Here is an 18031-nt window from a genome sequence, read left to right on the forward strand (position 1 = left end):
TCCAATTCCGCCCCTGCATCAAAGTATTTCAAAACGCCAAGAATCACGAGGAAAATTGTGAAAAGCAGTGCGCTCTAAGTAAATTAGGCATGTCTTTTTGCATGATTGTTGAAATCTTCTGGGTGTATGGTTTACCACAAACTGATCAGGGAAAAGATTTTTCCCCGGTTTGTGTACACGTGTGCGTTCTTAACTGTTCCTTACGGCCAAATCTTTTATCGCAAAGAGAGCAGGCAAAAGGCTTCTCTCCAGTGTGTGTACGTGTGTGTCGGTTTAAGTGTCCCTTCTCAGTGAATCGTTTACCACAAGTTGTGCACACAAAAGGCTTCTCTCCAGTGTGCGTTCTATTGTGATCGTTTAGGTGTTCTTTCCGAGAAAATCTTTTATGGCAAACCGAGCAAGCAAAAGGCTTCTCTCCAGTGTGTATAAGTGTGTGTTTGGCTAAATTTCCCTTCTCAGAGAATTGTTTACCACAAGTTGTGCAGACAAAAGGTTTATCGCCAGTGTGTGTACGTGTGTGTTTGTTTAATTTTCCCTTCTCAGTGAATATTTTACCACAATCTGTGCACACAAAAGGATTCTCTCCATTGTGTATACGTGTGTGTTTGTTTAATTTTCCCTTCTCAGTGAATGCTTTACCACAAGTTGTACACACAAAAGGCTTCTCTCCAGTGTGTGTTCTAGTGTGATCGTTTAGTCGTATTTTCCGAGAGAATCTTTTATGGCAAATGGAGCAGGCAAAAGGCTTCTCTCCAGAATGCGTAAGTGTGTGTTTCTTTAAATTTCCCTTATCAGAGAATTGTTTACCACAAGATGTGCAGAAAAAAGGCTTCTCTCCAGTGTGTGTCTTTGTGTGTTTGTTTAAACTTCCCTTATTAGTGAACCGTTTACCACAAGATGTGCAGGCAAAAGCTTTCTCTCCAGTGTGTGTATGTGTATGTCTATTTAAACTTCCCTTAGCAGTGAATCTTTGACCACAAACTGTGCAGACAAAAGGCTTCTCCCCACTGTGTGTTCTTGTGTGACTGTCTAAATCTGTTTTCCTCAGGAATCTTTTACCACAACTTGTGCAGAGAAAAGGTTTTTCCCCAGTGTGTGAATGTGTGTGTCTTGTTAACTGATCCTTCAAAGTAAATCTTTTATCGCAAAGTGTGCAGGCGAAAGGTTTTTCCCCAGTGTGTGTCCTTGTGTGATATATCAATTGTACCTTTAGGGTGAATCTTTTACCACAAAATTCGCAGTAAAAAGGCTTTTCCCCCGTGTGTCTCATTGTGTGTGTTGTTAACTGTTGCTTTTGACAAAATCTTTTATCGCAAAGAGAGCAGGCAAAAGGCTTCTCTCCAGTGTGTGTTCTTGTGTGACTGTTTAACTCGGCCTTTGTTAAGTACCTTTTATCACAAAGTGAGCAGACAAAAGGCTTCTCTCCAGTGTGTGTCTTTGTGTGTTTGTTTAAACGTTCCTTATCAGTGAACCGTTTACCGCAAGATGTGCAGACAAAAGGCTTCTCTCCAGAGTGTGTACGTATGTGTTTGTTTAATTTTCCTTTTTCAGTGAATCGTTTACCACAAGTTGTGCAGACAAAAGGCTTCTCTCCGGTGTGTGTTTTAATGTGATCGATTAGTCGTATTTTTCGAGAGAATCTTTTACGGCAAACTGAGCAGGCAAAAGGCTTCTCTCCAGTGTGTGTAAGTGTGTGTTTCTTTAAATTTCCCTTCTCAGAGAATTGTTTACCACAAGTTGCACAGACAAAAGGCTTCTCTCCAGTGTGTGTCTTTGTGTGTTTGTTTAAACTTCCCTTATCAGTGAACTGTTTACCGCAAGATGTGCAGAGAAAAGGCTTCTCTCCAGTGTGTGTATGTGTGTGTCTGTTTAAACTTCCTTTCGCAGCGAATTGTTTACCACAAAATGTGCAGACGAAAGGCTTCTCCCCGGTGTGTGTATGCATGTGTCTTTTGAAGTGATGTTTCTGAGAATATGTTTTATCACAAAGCGAGCAGGTAAAAGGGCTCCCAACCGCTTTTGTGCCTCTTCTCAATGAGGACTTGTTTAAAGATTTTGAAGCATTCTGGTCAAAGTCTTTATCCTCCTCATCAGTGTTAAAATCAGAAGAGTGTGACGTTACGTCGTCACTGTCCGAGAGCAGCGCTAACAAACCGTCAGGTTGCGATCGTCCCTCTCCTTTTGTTGTCAGGTGTTGAAATGAGCTGTCACTCGAAGGTTTCGCTGCTCCGCTCTCTTTGCTTGGACCTTCGTCGTCTTCACTCTTCACACCGACAGTCATTGGAAACTTGGGGATTTCATCTTCCACTTCTTCTTTAATGCTGTGGGTCTCTGGCTCCTCCTCCTGTTTGATGTTAGGCATCTCAGACTCCTCCTGTTTAACGTGGAGGGGATCGTGCTTCTGAGGGTGAAGCTCTTTAATAGTGACGTCTGCTGGACACTGGAAATGGACAAATATCATGTGTAGGGCTGCAGCCATCGAATATTTTAGTAATCAAGTAATCAACTGAAAATTCTATCGATTAATCGGATAAAACTTTTCTTAGGTAAAGAGCAATTATAAATATACATGAGAAAAAAAGACATTTAATCCAATATTGAACCATTTTCAGTCAATCAATGTCTTTATTTTCGATGTACATTGTTGAAAACAGCCAACAATTGCATCTCAGATATGACTAGAAAAAAAATTCACTGCTTTCACTCAAAAAACTTAAAATCTTATTTAAAAAAAACATTTCTTATCTAAAAATGTAATTACGCTTGATAACACACATCACTTGAAAGCCACGTGTTTCAATTGAATTTCCATTTGTGTCAAGCTATTTTTAAGTTCTAGTTAAGTTTTAAGTTAGTCTAAACTGTAAGTACTGATAGGATTGAGTTTTTGCAGTGTCCAAAATAAATGTATGATACCTGCTGTATTGGAGCACATTAGGGAATAGTGCTATTTGGTGTTTTATTCAGCTATGACTACTGAGCTAAAAGTGACAGTTAGCTTTTTTATGTTTTAATTTTACACCTTCATCACTCTACAGCGCTGTGTTTTTACAGATTAAATAAAGCCTGTATTCAAGACATGTTATCCACGCAACGATAGTGGTCATAATCAATAGAAACCTAGCCCTCCGGAGGGCTAACGTTACGTGAACGAGTGACAGTAACGTTATATTTATCAGCGCTAATAAGTCTACTGCTTAAAGATGACAGCTGTTTACTAACGCTGCCTGCCCAGGCGCAGCCAAGTCTGTCATTTCGCATCTAGACCTAAATGCATGCGATACCAATGAAACGCATCGGACACTACCTGCTACCACACTAGCACCATGCGGGCATAGTTTTTAGCAACGTTGGCGTAGTTTGTAGCGGCTGTCGGCTGCAGTAAGGTTTTTTTTTTCGCTTTTTCCTCTACACACGTGACGTCAGCGCGTTGTCCCGCATTAAAAGTAGTACGGGCAAAATGTGATGCTTAGAGCTGGCAAAATTAAACGATTCCTCGAGGTGAATAAAATTACTCGGATCAGTTTTTAAACTCGAATTACTCGAGTCGCTCGAGTATTCGTTTCAGCTCTAATCGTCCGCAATGATTTTCATTTCAATAAGGCCTTGTTCAGACTGGCAGTCAAAATATGAGTTTTAGCCCATCTAGATTGTAAAGACTGTTTCAAATCAGCGGCAGCCTAGTGTGAAGGGTTCAGTGGTAACCCATTCATTGCTCATGTGGGAACGGACTTCGCGGCAAAAGTGAGCGGTGGACGGCCGTCTTGGGCAGGACGGCAAGTTATAATTAATTTGTACCAAGAGGCGTGGCCCAAAATAGAGCCTTTATTTTCAGAGCGCCGCCGCACTGACGTCAACAACACATCCAAGAGCAGAGGGGCAGGCGTACTTATATCTGTGCTATCAGGCTGTTTTAGCAGATGTATACAGGTAGTAAGCCTGTCGCAATATGCAATAATTCCATTTATCGCACGGTAAATGAAAATGAAGGCGGTAACTTTCCCGCTGTGATTTATCGCCTCACGTACGTGCGTACGTGCGTGTGTAGCAGACGTGCGGGGGACGTGCTGTTAAAAGTTCGGCTTCCTTGTTATCAACAGCGCAATATGCTGCGATGAGGATTCACTCTGTTTTATTGACTTCTGGGTATTTTTGTTTTTACACATTTGAACCTAGCCTAAGGCTACGTTCATACTAAAGATCAATGCATGAATCCGATTGTTTCGTGTTTTTCGGACTTGAGTGAGGCATTAACTTGACGGTCTGAATGTGACAAGTCGCATAGAACTGGACCATTTCAATTCTGATCTGGATCAATTTCGTATGTGGTCTAAATCCGATCTGGGCCACATTTTTCACATTTTTGGCTGGCGGTCTGAACTTTCAAGTCTCCCGAATCGGAATTCATGCAGCAATGACTTCAGCAAAGCGAAAGCGGCATGCAGGACGGGAGCGATGTAGCTGTGCATTAGCTTCTGGCTTGAACTCTGCTTTTATGCGCGAAGCGGGCTTGACCACGGTCATAAAAAACATTAATGAAGAAAAGGATAAGCCTGACAATTTTCTATTTTAATTAGGGCTGTCAAAATTATCGCGTTAACGGGCGGTAATTATTTTTTTAAATTAATCATGTTAAAATATTTGACGGAATTAACGCACATGTCCTGCTCAGACAGAATTAAATGACAGTAGAAAGAAATGCCCACTTGTTAATTGTGTGTTATGGAGTTTTGCCGCCCTCTGCTGGCGCTTGGGTGCGACTGATTTTATAGGCTTCGGCACCCATGAGCATTGTGTAAGTAATTATTGACATCAACAATGGCGGGCCACTAGTTTATTTTTCGATTGAAAATTTTACAAATTTTATTAAAACGAAAACATTAAGAGGGGTTTTAACATAAAATTTCTATGACTTGAAACTTGTACTAACATTTATCTTTTAAGAACTACAAGTCTTTCTATCCATGGATCGCTTTAACAGAATGTTGATAATGTTAATGCCATCTTGTTGATTTATTGTTTTAATAAACAAATACAGTCCTTATGTACGATATGTTGAATGTATATATCCATCTTGTGTCTTATCTTTCCATTCCAACATTTTACAGAATATATATATAATTTACAGAAAAATATGGCATATTTTATAGATGGTTTGAATTGCGATTAATTGCGATTATTTACGATTAATTAATTTTTAAGCTGTAATTAACTCGATTAAAAATTTTAATCGTTTGACAGCCCTAATTTTAATTCTATGCGCCGAATGAGCAATATTTCAGTATTGCTTACATAGCCAAGACGGGGCAAATTGACACACCCACGTCATGTCACGCACACAAGTCAAGGCTTATGTGCGTGCGTGTATGCATTCTATAAGTCATAAACTTTGAATAAAGGACTAAATGGGGATTATTAGGGCCCGAGCACTAGGCGTGCGAAGGCCCTATTGTTTTGCAAAGGATTATTATTTTTTTTATTTTTTTTTTTCAGGGCAAATGAAAACGGCCAATTTGGAGGCCTGAACATGCGCGAAAAGTGACCAAAATTTGCACATACGTGCGGAAAATTGTAAATTTCGATAATTTAACAACATTGCAAAAAAATGTAACAAAATGGCTCAGTGGCGCCCCCTTGAAATTTTAAAATTGGCCTATAACATTAGGGTTTGTCAGCGTAGAGCGATGAAATTTGGGGAGTCTATACCTTGTCTAAAACCGCTTCAAAAAAGCATTGGCACCCATATTCCAAACCCAACAGGAAATCGGTTATTTTGGATCGAATATGAAATTTTAATCGATTTACAGGGTGCACATTTGAGACCTTTTCGCCGAGGGAGTTAGTTGGATCATCTTCAAAATTGGTGAGACTGTTCAGGAGACATATGAGATCTTAAGTTTCTAAAATGGTGTGTTTTCATTCACGGGTCTGACCTGGGCGTAGTGCCAAAGTCGGCCATTTTTTCGGCAAAACACCGAATTCAGTAAATGACTAATAATTCCTTGACACAACTTTCAATCTTTTTCATATCTGCCATGTATATGCGGTATCCCAGCCTGAACAGGACTGCATTGAAATATTGCCCATTAGGCCTAGCGCCCCCTAGTGAGAACAGGAAATGCCTTTTTTTACGAGACAGGTTCCTCCTCCAAGGGAAAAAAATCTGTTGACCTCAAATCTGCATCAGGGGAGCCTTAAGACCTGTGTTCAGGTGCCTGATGAAAAATATTGAGGTTTCGTTGAAGCGGAGGGGTCCAAACATGAAAGTGAAAATGATCGTCAACAATTTGTCTCGCAAAATACTTTGAACAGTCATAACTCAGCAGATATACAACATATCTGCGCCAAACTTCCCATGCTTGTTGAGAGTCATACCCTGAAGGGTCCTGTAGGGGTCATTTGCATCAACTCTACAGTGCCAACTAGTGGTGACAGAAAGGAGTTTTAAAAAAGGCCTTTCCTATTGGGTTTTTTCAACGTAGAGCAATGAAATTTGGGGAGTAGATACCTTATGCCTAACTGCTCAAAAAAGCCTCTTGCACCCATATTCCAAATCCAACAGAAAATCGGGTATTTTGGATCGAATGTGAAATTTCTGTCCATTTCTAGTACAGTTTACATTTGGAGGCCTGGACATGCACGAAAACTCACCAAATTTTGCACATACATGCGGCTTTGTGTGGATTTCGATAATCTTGCAACGTTACAAAAAAATGTAACAAAATGGCTCAGTGGCGCCCCCTTGAATTTTTCAAAAAGGCGTTTCCTATTAGGTTTTTTTAACGTAGAGCAATGAAATTTGGGGAGTCGATACCTTGTGCAAAACTGCTCCAAAAAGTATCTTGCACCCATATTCCAAACCCAACAGAAAATGGGGTATTTTGGATCGAATGTGAAATTTTTATCAATTAACAGGGTGCAAATTTAAGACCTTGTCACAGAGGGAATCAGTTGGATCATCTTCAAAATTGGTTAGACAATTCAGGAGACATATGAAATCTAAACTTTTCAAAATGGTGCGTTTTCATTCATGGGTCTGACCTGGGCGTGGTGCCAAAGTCGGCCATTTTTTCGGCAAAATGACAAATTCAGTAAAGGACTAATAGCTCCTTCAATCTTTTTCATATCTGGCATGTATATGCGGCATCCCACCCTTAACACGAGTGCATTGAAATATTACTCATTAGGCCAAGCGCCCCCTAGTGGGAACAGGAAATGCCTTTTTTACGAAACAGGCTCCTCCTCCAAGGAAAAAAAATCTATTCACCTCAAACCTGCATCAGGGTAGCCTTAAGACATGTGTTCAGGTGCCTGATGAAAAATACTGAGGTTTGGTTGAAGCAGAAGGGTCCAACAGGAGAAGTAAAAATGACTGAAGCCATTTCGTCTCACCACAAGTTTTGAACAGTCATAACTTCTACAACATATCTGCGCCAAACATATCGTGCTTGTTGAGTCATAGTCTGAAGGGTCCTGTAGGGGTCATTTGCATCAACCCTACAGCGCCAACTAGTGGCAATAGAAAGTCACTCATTTTTTAAAATATATGTCCAGTTCTTTTCAGGTTGGTCATTGTAGTTTCAAGACCTTTTAAAATACTTATTTTACGGCCCATGTCCACATGTCTCTGTCTGTTGCTGTGATGACCCTTTATTCGCTCCTTTTTTGTAGTCCTCTGTCCATTAGGGGTTTTTATCTCTTAGGTGTGTGAATGTAAAGAGGCAACTTTCACGCATGTTAGGTTCTAATGAGATGATTAGAGAGGACGATCTGCCACCACCCTGACCTGCACACTGTCCGAGTTGCATGACGTCCGAGTTGCGCTAGATTGCGAGGGCCCGTTCAGTCCTGCTTGCAGGCCTAGTTAATGTATGTTATTTGTGTCATCTTTTTGGAAATCAATATATGATCACCCTGGAATGACATACAGCTAGCTTGTGTAATTTGTTTTGATGCTTCTGCGCATGCAGTCACTTTGCTGAGCGCATCTCGGACTGCGAATTAGTGCGTATGCGTGATACTTGAACAGGCTCCATGGACAAAGGCAGTCTGAACGGGCATGCCAAAAAAACAGACATGACAAAAAATCAGATTTGTGCATTAAAACCTGCAGTATGAACCTAGCCTTAGTGAAGCCAAATTTTTGTTCTGATCTGAACCCGATAGAAAATCTATGGAGGGAGCTGAAAGTCCGTGTTGCCTGGCAGCAGCCCCGAAACCTGAAGGCTCTGGAGAAGATCTGCATGGAGGAGTGGGCCAAAATCCCTGCTGCAGTGTGTGCAAACCTTGTCAAGGACTACAGGAAACGTTTGGTATCTGTTATAGCAAACAAAGGTTTCTGTACCAAATATTAAGTTGGATTTTTGTGATGTATCGAATACTTATTTCATGCAATTAAATGCAAATTTATTATTTAGAAATCATACAACGCGATTTTCAATTTTTTTGTATAAGATTCCGTCCCTCACAGTTGAAGAGAACTTATGATACAAATTACAGACCTCTACATGCTTTGCAAGTGGGAAAACCAGCAAAATCGGCAGTGTATCAAATACTTGTTCTCCCCACTGTATATACGCTGGTGCTGCAACCATTAATCGATTAACTCGAGTATTCAATGAAAAAAAATATTCTAATTAAATTTTATTGCTTCGAGTATTCGTTTAATTAAAGTGCCGTTGTAATGGTTTGTTTCGAAAGTGTTGACATTTAGTTTTATTGATTAGGGTGGATACTCTGCCCTCTGGTCTGCCTCATTTTACATGGCTGAATCCAACTGCTGCCTGTGAAGATCAACGTAAGCCAAGTTTTTGTTTGAGTTAATGTTTTTTAATGCATTCAAAATTTAGTTTATAGGTACATTTAGCCGTTTTTTGTGGGAATATGTGTCTGAACAATTTGTTAAGAGCATTCTAAGTAAAAAAAATAAATAAATAAAAAAAAGTTAGCGTTTTATAGCATTTAAGCTAGCTGACTATTGCTATGCAAGTTAGCCATTGGTCTTTTGTTGTACATAAATCCTCATTTTTTTAAATACTGTTTAAAGGGTATGAAAACGCAAAGGGGGTGTGAGACATCAATAGAACCGTTATGTGCCAAGATAACAAATATTGATAAAGTTAACAAAAAAATCAATCAGATTAATGAGCAATTACCGAAAATAGATCGAAAATGACGAATATTTCCGAAAGTGTTCCGGAATCAGCCGAATGGGGTGGAGACGTCATAACAAGGAAACAAAAGCTCGAGGCAGGTGCCATCGTTGTTTATCGACGAGAGAGTCGCGTTCGTGTTTTATCAAAAAAATCGCTAAAATGGTTCAAACCTGTCATGCTATGTGGTTTACAAATAGCCATTTGTCGCAATGTAGTACCCATGAGTTCCCGAACGCGAGAAAAAGAGCTGGACTACGCAGACAATGAGTAAAGTTCGTCAGTGCTAAGAGGGCTAATTTTGCAATTTTACAGGGAAACGGGAACCTGACGAGCCAGAAGATGTGCCTACAACCTCAAAGAAAACAAAATTTATGCTACTTCCCAGTCACTAAAGACCCACGAACTGCGTAGGAGTGAATTCGTGACCCGTATGTGAATAAATCGAGTGATTCGAGCATGTCTGTTGAAAAGGAATATCAGCTTGTAGAGATCGCAACTCACGGCGACTTAAACGTACATTTGAGACAACAACTCTACCGAAGTTCTGGATTAAAAGTCATTTCGGAATATCCCGACATCGCTAGGAGCGTGCTGAAAACTGTGCTACAATTTCCAACATCGTGTATTTGTGATGCTAGCTTCTCTCACTCTCCCATCTCGTCTCAACGAAACAAACTCAGCCCTCCCACTGATTCAGCGGGTGAGTTGCATTTTTTTCCCTGCACTTAACATGACGAGGTTAAAAACAAATGCTATTTTATATTTGCTGTATTTTTCTGCCGCACATTGCCGGTGTTCTGACAAAGTTGGCATGCGCGTAACGTTAAAAAGGACCGCGAATGCAGCGATTCCTAAGTACACACTACAAACTTTCTTTAAAGAAAGGAATATTAACTTACGTTTGCCATGTTTGGCGCACACAACAACTGCACGTAGCCCTCTCACTTAACGACTTCGCCGTGTCGTTAAGCGTTAATTTACGCTATTTGCGTGTTGCACATGTATGTTTGTGATGTAAATAGTTTTTTAGCACCATTGGATAACATTGAGAGTCCAACCGAATATAAAAGAGGGACACCGGTCCGTGAAAAAAAAGACCCAAATCACACCGGTCCGTGGTGCAAAAAAAGGTTGGGGACCCCTGCTCTAATCCCATTCATATTTGTGTCGGTTGGCAGAGCGAAACCGATGATAGCATATTAAATGATAATTATTCTATACATTACTTTATTTTGCGGTCACGGTGTATCAGCTTCACAAAAAGAAATGCAAAACAAACCATTCGGGGATTCTGTTGCCGCCGGTGTTTCATCAGTGTGATTGCTCCCCTCAATGATCCTTTCATTAGGCTGCATTGGGTTTCGTTTGGGCTCAAATTGATAACCCAAAACACCAAAGAAAGGTTCATAACTCTCCTCGTCACCATTGGAAGAATGTTCGTTACGTCGGATTCGTCGCTGCAAATAGAAACAAAATTGTCTGCCATCGTCGCCGCCATTCAGTACCAAGCACTGAGCCGGCTGTTTCCCGAAAGTGACGTCACGCACACAATATGCTAGATTTCCGGCATCTCGGGGGCGGGTCCTTTTAGCTTGACAATCGACCTAATTTCTATCATTTTCTTGGTGTTGCGATGTGTGTAATTACACGAAGTGGCATGATATGAATTCAAAAGGCATGCATTGATGGATAAATGATGGAATATTAGCATTTCCCCAGGTGTTGTCATACCCTTTAAGGCTCAGCTGAGGTATTTTAATTTTTCATGTTCCATATCCAATTATTCTATTATTCAGACTAAATAGTTCATCGATTAATGGACTACTAAAATAAGTGATAGCTGCAGCCCTAATATACACGCACAAAACCAAAATTCACTTTTATGAATTACCGGTATTAGACGGCATTCTATGGGACAAGACCAGCGTTCGCCCACTGCTTGTGTTCGACAGCACGGCACCTCACAAAGATGGCGAGGAGTGGCATATAAATAATGGTAATGCATGGTCAGTAATGTCAGTGTTTGTTAGCTAGGGAAACTGCTGTATACTGGCTAATATAACAGTATAGAGCAGGGCGGTAAACCGAAAATATACCGTTACCGAAATTCTTCACTATGACCGACTTAATTTTGACCATGTTGGTAAAATCGGTAATTTAATAAAACAATATAGTCTTTTCATCCCGCTTTGACTGTGTTATTCGGCTATGTTCATTCCCCTTTAAGAAAGCAGACAGTGTGTTTACGTATGGAGTCACGTGGTTTTCAGGAAGCCAAACAAACAGAAGCCCGGTATGCTAACGCTAGCAGCTAACGCTACAAGTAAACGGGATGGAGTCGGGCTTAAGTTAGCTTTGCCAAACTTTCACCCGACATTAAGTGAACTCTTGGCGGGTTCCAGACGGGCTTTCACCCGCTGTCCTCCCTGGTTCTCACGATTTCAGGAGAGGATGCTTTCAGTGCTTTCTTCTGGTAGCCAAGCCACAGGCTAACGCTAGCGGCTAACAGCAGCTACAAATGAACGTGATGGAGTCGGATAGCGGCTCTAACCTTGTCAAAACGGCTGAAATGAATGAGTGAACTGGGCACGGACTTCATGTAGCAATCATTATGTTGCGTTACTTGGTATCTCTGTGTGATTTCTCTGAAAGCTTTCATGATGGTAAAGCACTCAGCATAAAGTATAATCCAACAGTGAAGCCTATATATAATATGACAGTTTAATGGCCACAGCTATTTTTTTGTATGTGTTTGCTTTATTCTGCCATCATAAAATCTAAAATGTTTCATTGGCATCAGAGCAATACAGCTTTAATCTGGTTGAGGGGGTTGCATGTATTAAAAAATGTTCTGGGGAAAAAAAAAACCTGAAACCTTGACGTAAACACTTGTGTTGAATAATTATGTCACAGCAGCAATTACCAATAAGTTGTCTGAAGTGTACTGTTACAGCTGCAAGTCATTTGTGTTAGAATGACATGTTTGCACAGTCGTCAAATTGATTTTTATTATGTTGTAAATTTTTCAAGTCACACAAGCTGTTATAAATGTTTACACTTGAATTCTTATTGTTTACAAGATTTTTTTAATACTTAATGTTTAGACTGCATGTGCAATTGTTAAATTGAAAGATGGTAAATAAATTTAACGAGTAACGGTTAATTTGATTCATTGATTCAAATTTTCAAATTATCTAACAGTCCGCTTGGTCGAATTTATCGTAATTTGTTGTTATCGAGGTAAATCTGCTCAATTTATCGTAATACGTACTTAAGGCCATTTCGCCCAGCCCTATAACAGTATAGTAAAGTTGGTTCCCTTCCTTGTGAATACTTTCTCACATGTTGTATGTTTGTTGCCGCTGTCACAACTTTATGACGTCAAACTCTATACGCGCTGGATGACACATTCGTTGCCACAGCAACTTGTCAGATGGGTCAATAATGTGGCCCTGTCTGAACAGGACCAATTCCAATCTGGACACCTTCTTAAAAAAAAAAGTGTGAACTGCCAGCCGTAAAAATTGGATTTGAGGACGAAACAGGTTCGAATCAAATATGCCTGCAGTCTGAACACAACCTAAGAACCCGTTAGCTGCAGATACAGTAAACACACTTTTTTGCTGACACCTATCTTTCATCAACTCTTTCACTGCCATTGATGATGATTGATTGAATTGTTAGCTCATTGGCTGCCTTTGACAGCCATAGACGTCTATTCCGTTTCAAGTGGGAGGGATGGCAGCGAAAGAACGAAACTGCCACCCTCCCACTTCAAATGGATTGGACGTCTACCAGTGATTAACTCATTGAAATTCACAGAAGGATGAAAATAGTTTTTTTTTTCTGTAGAATATCCTTGAATGATTTCCTGACCCATGTATCAATAACTGTTGTATCGCCATATCGTGAGATAGTTATCCTGAGCCTTATATAGCAAGTCAGATATGGGAATTTTCCAAGTCCGGTCCTCGAGAGCCCCTATCCAGCTTGTTTTCCATGTCTCCCTCCTTTCACACACCTGGATCAAATTTTTTTTTTAACGATAAATATGTATATAATGGCAACTGTTGACCTTTTGTCAGAGCTTCTTACTGGAATGATCTGTAAAATCCTGTTTGGTGTCACATCGTTGCGCTGCCGATGATTGTAAAATTTTATAACAAAGTTTGATTTTGCCTTGGCTCCCGATACTCGCTAACTGCGTAGCTATCAGTGAGCTAAGTCACACTAGGGATTATGGGAAATGTAGTTTTGAACTGCTGCGTTTGGAAACATGCTGGTTGAATAGTTTGTCAGTTTATTTCGGTTATTGTTTTCGTGCAATCTAGAACATTGAATGATAATAAGTAAAGATGTCCCAATCGATCGGCATCCCGATCGATCGGGCCCGATCACGTCATTTTCAAAGTATCGGAATCGGCAAAAAAATATCGGACATGCCTTTTTTTTAATATATATATATATATATATATATATATATATATATATATATATATATATATATATATATTTTTTTTTTTTTTTAATTTAAATCGTTTTCAGAGTAGTTTTGGCTTAAAGTAGGGCTATCAAATTTATTGCGTTAACAGTAAAGCTGGGAATCTTTGGGCACCTAACGATTCGATTACGATTCAGAGGCTTCGATTCGATTATAAAACGATTATTGATGCACCCCCCCCCCCCTCATTTTTTTTTTTTTTTTTTTTTTTTTTAATGTTTTGTACATTAGTTCCAAAATTGTTCAAAAATCCTCTCAGGCTAAACCAAACAACTATTTCAGTTTCAAGTTAACATATAACAGTAAACAAATATACAAAAATAAGAGTAAATAAAACAACTCCAGTCCCCATTCAGTATCAGCAGCTTTAAACTACATTCAGTTAATTTAATGTTGTGAATCAACTGTTACAGTTGTTAAAATTGCTCCCGTTATTCCATAATTTCCCTTCTGTCTACGTTTGTCAAAGTTTTAACACTATTTCATCATTTAAAGATAGATTCAAGACAAGATTCTGCCGATTTAGGAGTATTTCAGATGAAAAGTTAATTAGGTTCGCTACAACAGTCTTCTCGAGAGGTCTACTGCTTTAAGATGGCGGCTGTTTAGTTACGCCGGAAAGTCTGTCATTTCGCATCTCTGTTCAATAATACATGTTCTAACACCGACTTCGTCTGTAATTTTGCATCTCGTTCTACATATATATGATATCTACTGTAGCCGTATGTTTGTAGCAACTAGCAACTGGGTGTTGTTTGTAGCGGCCGTCGGCCGCAGTCAGGTATGATTGTTTTTTTTTATCTAGCGGCATGAGTTGAACATGATATTTACTCTCGTCATTGCGTCCCAAAGACCGGGCTGACTGTGTTTTACTTCCGCTTTACCTGGTATAATTCAATAATCGGAATTTGGATATTTGTGAATCGTTCTCGAATCTTCCACGGCCGAATCGCAAATAATCTAAGAATCGGAAATTTCGCACGCCTCTAGTTAACAGCGATAATTAATTCTCTTAAATTAATCACGTAAAGTAATTAACGCATGCGCTGCATGACCCACTCACGCATTGTCGCGTTCGATCTATAAAGATGCAGTTTTACCTATAGATAGCGCTAAAAGGCAGCGTATAATGAGTAGAGTGAATTTTGGCAGACTTTAGAGACTTTTTTTTAATTGGCTAAAGCTTTACAATCCCTCTCCCAACGATTAGAAATATGGTGGGACGCAATGTGGGTAAGAAAGGTAGTAGTCGATCTTTTTCTTAACACCCTATGTTATTTCCCAACGCAGAGAAGATATATCAATTGGTACCACTACGCACAGTCATGGTTGCACTTCCCATCAGGCATGTGGGCAGAAGTTAAATCGCTGCAGTATCATTTACTGAAAGCTCAACAAATACACTAGATGGCAATATTTAGTCACAATATACAAAGTCACATTTATCCTTTAAGAATTACAAGTCTTTCTATCCGTGGATCCCTCTCACAGAAAGAATGTTAATAATGTAAATCCCATCTTGAGGATTTATTGTCATAAACAAATACAGTACTTATGTACTGTATGTTGAATGTATATATTCGTATATTCGAGATTTATTCATTTTTTTCTTAATGCATTGCCAAAATGCATGTGATCGGGAAAAATTATCGGGAATGATTGGAATTGAATCGGGAGCAAAAAAAAAAAAAAAAGCAATCGGATCGGGAAATATCAGGATCGGCAGATACTCAAACTAAAACAATCGGGATCGGATCCGGAGCAAAAAAACATGATCGGAACAACCCTAACAATTTAGTGGGAATAACAATTTGTCAATGACAATTGTCATGATAGAAATTTATAAAAATGTTTAGTTGGCACATAACCTGTTTTTTGAACTGACTGGACTACATTTCCACGGGTCTGCATTAGCTATTATTATTTAATCATTATGTTTTTTTGTTTTTTTTTTTTAATAAAACTGAATTTTTCTATCCAGACGGAGTAGGCACACTTTAAATATATTAAAGTTACATAGGGCGGAAAACACAGACAGGACTGAAAAAAAACAGTATCTGCTCTTGCACCTCTCTTTAAAATATGCAAAAAGAACTGTTGTGTTTGATAGAACAATATGACTATATGCTGTCATAGCAGATTCAAGGAGCATTAAGCTCCAAAACTATTTTTAAACGCCACGCAAACGCTTTTCTTACAACCCAGCCATAAAAAGAAGCTATGTAATTATATTCATTATTCGTAATGTCTGTCATTTTTAGCTTAGAATCATTAATTGATGTCTAATATTCCGTAAAAAAAAAAAAAAAAACGACTTTAAAAAAATTTTTCACTCGCATATTTTAAACTTTTAAACAAATTTCGTCGCAATGAAAAATATGGTGTCTGTAAGTAAGTCACGGATATCTACCTCATAACTATCACTTAGTTGTATTTTTTTTTTGTTATGGCCGCATTTTCCCCAGTATTTTAGATGACAATTACAGTAAATGATGCAAACAAAGAAAAATTGTAAAAAAAAAAAAAAAAAAAAAAAAAAAAAATTTTTTTTAAAGGGTAAATATTAGGGCTGTCAAAATTATCGCGTTAACGGGTGGTAATTAATTTTTTAAATAAATCACGTTAAAATATTTGACGCAATTAACGCACATGCCCCGCTCAGATTAAAATGACAGCAGTGTAATGTCCGCTTGTTACTTGTTTTTTGTTGTTTGGCGCCCTCTGCTGGCGCTTGGGTCCAAATGATTTTATGGCCTTGGGGAGTGAGCATGGTGTAATGACATCAACAATGGCGAGCTACTAGTTTATTTCTTGATTGAAAATGTTACAAATTTTATTAAAACGAAAACTTTAAGAGGGGTTTTAATATAAAATTTCTATAACTTGTACTAACATTTATCTTTTAAGAACTACAAGTTTTTTTTTTGTCCATGGATCGCTTTAAGAGAATATTAATAATGTTAATGCCATCTTGTTGTTTTTTAAATTTATTGTTAGAATAAACAAACACAGTACTTATGTACCGTATGTTGAATGTATATATCTGTGTTGTGTCTTATCTTTTCATTCCAACAAAAATTTACAGAAAAATATGGCATATTTTATAGATGGTTTGAATTGCGATTAATTACGATTAATTAATTTTTAAGCTGTAATTAACTCGATTAAAAATTTTAATCGTTTGACAGCCCTAGTAAATATACGAAAAACAAAATCTCAACCACTCCTTGATGTCTGTGATTTCTGCATCGCCACCCTTACATGTTTCACCCATAAAATCCCCCCAAAATCCAACTGAGGCCATTCACAGCTGTGTCTTGACACTCGGTGATATGTGCTACATGGAGTTTTAGGATTGAAAACAGGCAAGTACGCGATAATACCTCGTTAAAATCATGGCGTCTATAATTATGCGCTCATGCTCTCACCTTAGGGTTTTGCGGTTTAAAATGTTTTTTTTTTTTGTTTTTTTTTCAAAATGCCCTCCTTTTCAAAAATTTTCTTCCCCCAGAAAGTTGAGATTTTAGGCTTTCCAAGAATGTATCACACATGCATATCGGACAATTTTGAAATTCGGCCAAATTGGGGGTCTCAGAGCGGAACTTCAAGTCACCTGTGTGTTTTCCGCCATAACCATCTTTGAGTGAACTTTGAGTAATATTCAAGTATCTCGAAGCCTGGCCGAGTGTCCTCATTTTTGGAAATCAAAATATGGTCACCCTACAATACTCACAATCACGGATCACATCAAAGGCTAATGTCGTGATCTTACCTTCATTTTCTTTTGTTTTCCAGTTGCTCGCTGAGGCCTGGATTTCCTCTCCTCGTGTTTCACGTCTCTACGCTTGATGTTTTGATTGCGTTGGGCTTCGGTCAGTAGTATTTGGTCGCATCTTTAAGACAAGTCGAAAAGCGTCTCATATAATTAAATGTAATCGCTCTAATGTTAACCTAGCGACCCTCCCTTAAAACAAAATTTACAAGTGGCATAAAGCTAAAGCAATCGAGATGCGTTAACGTGTCTTGGCTAGCAAGCTAAGCTAAAAAAAAAAAAAAAACGAAGTCATATTAGGGTGCAAAGCTTCAACATTAAGCCAAATGACTTCCACTAAGCTTTAAGATGGGACAATTTAGTCCACTAAATTCTTACTTCGGTACTTACCCGATGAGAATACTTTCAAGGAGCACGTTTGGTTGGGAGAAGGGAACACAAAAGAACGGAAAGTCCCAGATAGGTCAAGAGAGCGCTTCCGGAACAGTGGTTCAATGAAAAAAAAACGTCATTGGTTCGTTTTGAAATTTCAGTTTAAAATTGCCTATGGCATAATCATTGGATTTTTTTTTTAAATTCACCCCCCTCCAAAAAAACCATGTT

General features: G+C 38.8%; 1 protein-coding gene across 6 annotated transcripts in view; it reads right to left on the reverse strand.

Moving 5' to 3' along the window:
• The window catches only part of LOC130930269 (zinc finger protein 287-like), an 82183-nt gene extending 64176 nt beyond the window's left edge, over nt 1-18007 (reverse strand). For 5 of the 6 annotated variants that reach the window (XM_057858226.1, XM_057858154.1, XM_057858389.1 and 2 more), the window contains exons 1-3: nt 17819-18007; nt 17429-17549; nt 2155-2440 (exon numbers count right to left, since the gene is read on the reverse strand). In XM_057858226.1, the coding sequence (XP_057714209.1) occupies nt 2155-2440; nt 17429-17434 (292 nt within the window). In that variant the 5' untranslated portion in view covers nt 17435-17549; nt 17819-18007. The remainder of the gene's footprint in view (nt 1-2154; nt 2441-17428; nt 17550-17818) is intronic. The other variant, XM_057858504.1, reaches the window with a different exon arrangement.
• Between the last annotated feature and the right edge of the window lie 24 nt (nt 18008-18031).

This window comes from Corythoichthys intestinalis, chromosome 1 (genome assembly GCF_030265065.1).
Source record: "Corythoichthys intestinalis isolate RoL2023-P3 chromosome 1, ASM3026506v1, whole genome shotgun sequence".
NCBI lineage: Eukaryota > Metazoa > Chordata > Actinopteri > Syngnathiformes > Syngnathidae > Corythoichthys > Corythoichthys intestinalis.